This window comes from Nuphar pumila, chromosome 10 (genome assembly GCF_984573655.1).
Source record: "Nuphar pumila chromosome 10, dmNupPumi1.hap1.1, whole genome shotgun sequence".
Taxonomy (NCBI): Eukaryota; Viridiplantae; Streptophyta; class Magnoliopsida; order Nymphaeales; family Nymphaeaceae; genus Nuphar; species Nuphar pumila.
In genome coordinates, this window is record NC_143258.1 from 36,355,421 (window position 1) to 36,361,102 (window position 5,682).

At 44.8% G+C, this 5,682-nt stretch overlaps 1 protein-coding gene across 1 annotated transcript; it reads left to right on the forward strand.

Annotated features, from left to right (window-relative positions):
- Positions 1–731: 731 nt before the first annotated feature.
- On the forward strand, positions 732–4,350 carry LOC149826659 (S-adenosylmethionine synthase 1-like). The gene is made up of 2 exons (XM_090018926.1): positions 732–824; positions 2,883–4,350. Exon 2 carries the CDS (start codon positions 2,892–2,894, stop codon positions 4,071–4,073), a length of 1,182 nt encoding a protein of 393 aa, XP_089875052.1. The 5' UTR covers positions 732–824; positions 2,883–2,891; the 3' UTR covers positions 4,074–4,350.
- Positions 4,351–5,682: the final 1,332 nt, after the last annotated feature.

Genomic DNA, 5,682 nt, shown 5'->3' on the forward strand with positions numbered 1-5,682 from the left:
CCTGTGACCAAGTCCAATCAGAATCGATCAAATGGAATAGAATGCATAATTTGAGATCCATATCCAAGAAAATTTAGTTGGATGGGTTCAGAGGTCTGACCCAATCACATCCATTTTGCAGATTTTAGGAATGTAAACGGTTCAGATTCAGATGGGATGTGACCAATACCATATCCTGCTAATTGGATGTCGCCTAAAAGGATTCGTATCCGGATGGTGAAAAGCTCATACCAAATTTGTTTTTTTACGTGTAAACAAATTCGGATATCCTTCGTATCGGGATTGTCATCGGATTTGGCAGCAAAACTTCAAAACCATATCCAGATTATAATCGGTTATAGTTTCAACTAAAAGGAGATCAGATTCAGTCGAGTATCCGATAAAATCCTATCCAATCACATCCATTTGCTGATTTGCACCTCGGAGTCCCAAAGGCGTCGGCAGCGGCGCGGAGCTGATTGTGGACCCGCGAGGCCAACCCAAAAAGGGAGCTCAGGGATGGTTGGTGGGTCACCGGCTGTTGGTGGTGACCAAGGGTCGGGCGAGTTGCTGTCGACCCACCCGCTCCCAGTAAGATCTGGCCGCACGATGGTACGCAATCCGACGGTCAAGATCCTTCAGTTGGAATAACGACAGCCGTCCGATCTGGATTCTTCGAATGATGGCAGCTGGAGCCCGTCACGCTCGACGCGCGAGTTCTATAAATAGCTCGGGCGAGACCACCGCTGAGTCCCGTCGAAGAGCGTCGGTACAAAGGGGGCTCCTGTCCACCGAGAAGATCCTCGCATTACCGTTCGTTCGTTCATTCTTCTTCTCTACCAAAGGTGCGCGTTGTCTCTATCTCGTCTGCTCTTCGTTTTCGAACTCAGATCTGTGGTTTTTTCTCTTAACAAGAATAGATCTGGTGAAGAACACGGTTTGTTGTGTTCTCCTCTTGTGATTTTTGAAAGTCTTCGAAGAAAATATGGAGGCTTTCTTTGCGATTTAGATGTGAATAGTTGAATCCGTTATAGATCTACTTTTATTGGATGATTTTCTTCGGTATCGCGGATTTGGACTGGTTATAGGATTTTTTCTCTCTATTTTTTCTTGAACGAGTTTGAGATTTCGTAGATCTCTGCTTATTTTCTCTGTATTTGTTTGATTTTCGGATGAATGATTTCCTTTTTAGTTTCCTTTTTGGGGAGGTTTCTTTTCTCCAAACTTGATTTTTATCTGTGACTGTATTTCTGCACTCTGTTATAGATTATTTGATTCGGTGTTCCTTGCTATCTCTCTTTGCATGGTGGACAAGTATTGATCTGCTTTGTAAACCTAGATCTGCGTGTTTTCGTCTCTTTTCATTTCATGGTTATTCATAACGATTATGTAGAGAGATTTTACTCACTCGATCTGCTGGATCTTCTTTGCGTCAAAATCATTTGCTTCATTAATGACTCATGGGATCATCTTTGGAAAATCTTGAGTTTCTTGTTTGGTTTACTTTCAGAAATTTGGGAAGATTGTAAATCGGTATGCGATTGCGGGAAGCAGATCAGGTCATGCTGAAAATGAGCGTTTTTGCTCATGCGGACATCTTGGCCGTCTGTTTGCATTTTGGATGAATGCCACGTGGTTTTGTTGACTTTTGAGCTTTTTAAAATGCAAATCGGATGGCCACGATGTCAGCATGAGCAAAAACACTCATTTTCAGCATGACCTGATCTGCTTCCGCGGTTGCGGGTCAGAAATTAAAGGGAAATCTGCTAAATCTGAAATTTGGGAAGATTGTAAATCGGTATGCGATTGGGGGTCAGAAAGTAAAAGGGAAAACTGCTAAATCTACTAACGTTGTTATCAGATCCGATCTTCCCTTTTCGAAAACATTCCCTTCAGTTCTAACAAATTCTGAGAGAAGGTTCAGCAGTGCTATCTTTCCTTGTGCTCTGGATGTCAGCAGTGTTATCTTTCATTGTCCTCTGGATGCATGCTTTTGGCGGATTCATCAGATACCTCTTTGATTGATGCCTCCTCCTCACAAAATCAGTAACTTTTGTTAAAGGTGTCATGCTGGTTTTGTATACTTTTATCAAATGTTCGGAGTTTCTAAAATAGGCGGTGGTTTTTACTACTGCTTCTTTCTAATTAGCTGCATCTGAAGGCGTTGATCTGGTTGTGACCGGTGGTGGGGACAAGTATAGATCTTATTTTTGGTTTTAGCCACTAAACTTTTCATTGCAAGTCCCACACAGAATAGCCAGATCTATTCCACCAAATGATCAATTGAGATATAGATATCAATACTGAATAGACGTTACAGATGCCTGAGAATAGTTTCCTCTGTGCATTTGGTTCATGCTTGAAATAAAATGTCTGATATCTTTTGTGAGTTTCATTAGTTGAGGATTCTGTTAAGATTTTCCTTTTTAAGCATCAAACTGTTTTTATCAAGTTTGCTGGTATCTCTTGCAAAGTGAAGTAGATCTTCCAATAATTAATACAGTAGGAATCAGCATATCGGCAGAATTGGAATGATTCGTCAATTATGTTATCCGTCTCCTTTGTTGTCCTGATGGATCTTCTCTGGCTTAAAGAAGTTGGCATCTCTACGCCTTCAACTTGGTTATGTTTTGAGAAAAGTGGGCGGCTACTTTAAGTTATGCTAAAGTGACTAATATCTTTCTGGCCTTAGTGTCTTGAGAATCAGGTTATCTGTCAAGTGTATATTATTTGATACCACTTTTTAGGTTCCTTTTAGGTCTTGTTCAATTAACAGGAGATGTAAGTTGATGTTTTATTCAGTTTGGAACTTGGAAGTTTTTAGACAATAACGGTGACTTAAATTGACCATGGTGTTGGTGAAATCATGGCTTATACTGAACGCCCTCTCCTGTTGTTTGCAGCTCACGGAAATGGAGACCTTCCTCTTCACCTCAGAGTCCGTCAATGAGGGCCACCCGGACAAGCTCTGCGACCAGATCTCCGATGCCATCCTCGATGCCTGCCTTGAGCAGGACCCTGACAGCAAGGTTGCCTGCGAAACCTGCACAAAGACCAACATGGTGATGGTGTTTGGCGAGATCACCACCAAGGCCAATGTAGACTATGAGAAGATCGTCCGAGATACCTGCCGTGGCATTGGCTTTGTATCCGATGATGTTGGGCTTGACGCCGACCACTGCAAGGTCCTCGTCAACATTGAGCAGCAGAGCCCTGATATCGCCCAGGGTGTCCATGGCCACTTTACCAAGCGCCCTGAGGATATTGGTGCTGGTGATCAGGGACACATGTTTGGCTATGCCACTGATGAAACGGCAGAGTTCATGCCCCTCAGCCATGTCCTTGCCACCAAGCTTGGTGCTCGCCTCACCGAGGTTCGCAAGAACGGTACCTGCCCCTGGCTCCGCCCTGATGGCAAGACCCAAGTCACTGTAGAGTACTTCAACGACAAGGGTGCCATGGTTCCCATCCGTGTCCACACGGTGCTCATCTCCACCCAGCACGACGAGACCGTGACCAACGATGAGATCGCAGCGGATCTCAAGGAGCACGTCATCAAGACTGTTATCCCAGAGAAGTACCTTGACGAGAAGACTATCTTCCACCTTAACCCATCAGGCCGCTTCGTCATTGGTGGCCCGCATGGTGACGCTGGGCTCACAGGCCGGAAGATCATCATAGACACCTACGGTGGTTGGGGAGCCCACGGTGGTGGTGCCTTCTCTGGCAAGGATCCAACCAAGGTCGACAGGAGTGGTGCTTATATTGTCCGCCAGGCTGCCAAGAGCATTGTGTCCAGCGGCCTTGCCCGCCGCTGCATTGTTCAGGTATCTTATGCCATCGGTGTGCCGGAGCCCCTCTCCGTGTTTGTGGACAGCTACGGCACGGGGGTGATCCCAGACAAGGAGATCCTGAAGATCGTGAAGGAGAGCTTCGACTTCCGGCCGGGGATGATGACCATCAACCTGGACCTTAAGAGGGGAGGGAACGGTAGGTACTTGAAGACCGCTGCCTATGGGCACTTCGGGAGGGACGACCCGGACTTCACATGGGAGGTTGTCAAACCGCTCAAGTGGGAGAAGCCCGCCGCTTGATTTTCTTGTTTGCTTTCTTTGGCTCTTCCAAGCACACTTTATCTTTACCAGGCAAAGCAATAGGTTAAGAATGGTTTGGTGTTAGCGCTCATATGCTATTATTTTTTGATAAAATGACTGAAATCTATGTTTTTCTTCCGAGTATTTTGCCTTTTGGGATTTAAGGCCTGTGTTTTGTAGCAATTGCCTCTGTTGGTAGACAGGGGGGGCTATGTCTTGATGTATGGCAGGGCTTCTTATTAAGCAAAATTTTATGGAATCTTTTATTTTTATGCAATAGTTCGACTTTGTTATCCCTTTTTTCTGTTAAAGAGAAACGTGTGTATTGTGGCAGTGGTGTTGTTGGGTATTATGATTGATTTGGAAGATGTAGGCATTGACATCATCATCATCATCAGAGATTGTCTTGGCTGCTTAGTAGTCATTCTGTATTAAATTAATGTTTATGCTGTAAAAAAGTATTAATGCATGCGTTGGCAATCTTGCTGAAATAAAAAAACTTGGTGTGTCGGCACCTGGCATTCATCCACTTCAACCATCTGCTGAAACTTATGGTGAAACGTGTGAGGACCATTTTTGGTGATATGGCTGTTTCATGTTTTTTCTTTGGGGCCAAACGAGCAGCAGGGTGCTGTGGTGTATGTCCCCACCCCCCCCCCCCAAATGATGTGTTCGGGGCTTTGAATAAGCACCACGTATACAAGCACATGGGGCTCGTATTCCCGTGTATGTTGACATCACTAAGCATTGGAGTCTGGTGTGGTTGCAAAGACTTTACTCTTTCTTGCTATTCTTCTCATAAAGTGATGGTTTGAGAAAATGCTAAAAATGCCCTTCATTCAAAAAAGAAAAAACAAACAGTTTAAAAAAGGACAAACATATCATTCATCCAGAAAGTAGAGGATGATGTTGACTCTTCAAAGTCTTCTTCTTCTTTCTTCGTAAAACACTGTAAAACCCTCTCTCTCTCTCTTTAGAGAAGAAATCAAGGGAGACAAAAAGTTCTCTTTGTAGAAGGTCATGAACATCAATCCTCATACTCTCTCTCCCTTCTCTTTCTACTTTTGTGCACATCAAACAGACGATCCTACATTGCTCCATCAAACACCGACTGACCTGCACACTGACTGTAACATCGTTCAACTTGATGAGTTGTGGAGCTTGATTCATAGTTTTTGCCCTTACAGGAGGGGGTTTGGGGGCTCATCCCAGCGTGGGTAACATCATTCAACTTGATTTGTTGTGGAGCCTGTTTTAGAGTTTTTGCCCTTACAGGAGGGCGGTCTGGGGGCTCTCCTCGGCGCGGATCCCGCTGCGCGGTCAGCGGGTGGGGGTCCAGGGGGGCCGCCCCTGGCGCGGGGGGGGGCTCGGGGGGCAGCGCCCTTCGAACCAATTTTTTTTGGGGCCTTCCAACAACGATTTGTAATATTATCGGGCTTTCCTACAATGATTTGTAGTATTTTTGGGTCTCCAACGAGCCCCACAACGATTTATAGTGTTATCCGGCTTTTCAACAACGATTTGTAGTGTCTTTCGCAAATCGCTATAGCGATTTATAGTGTTTTTAGATCTCATTATAGCGATTTGTAGTGTATCCCGCAAATCGCTA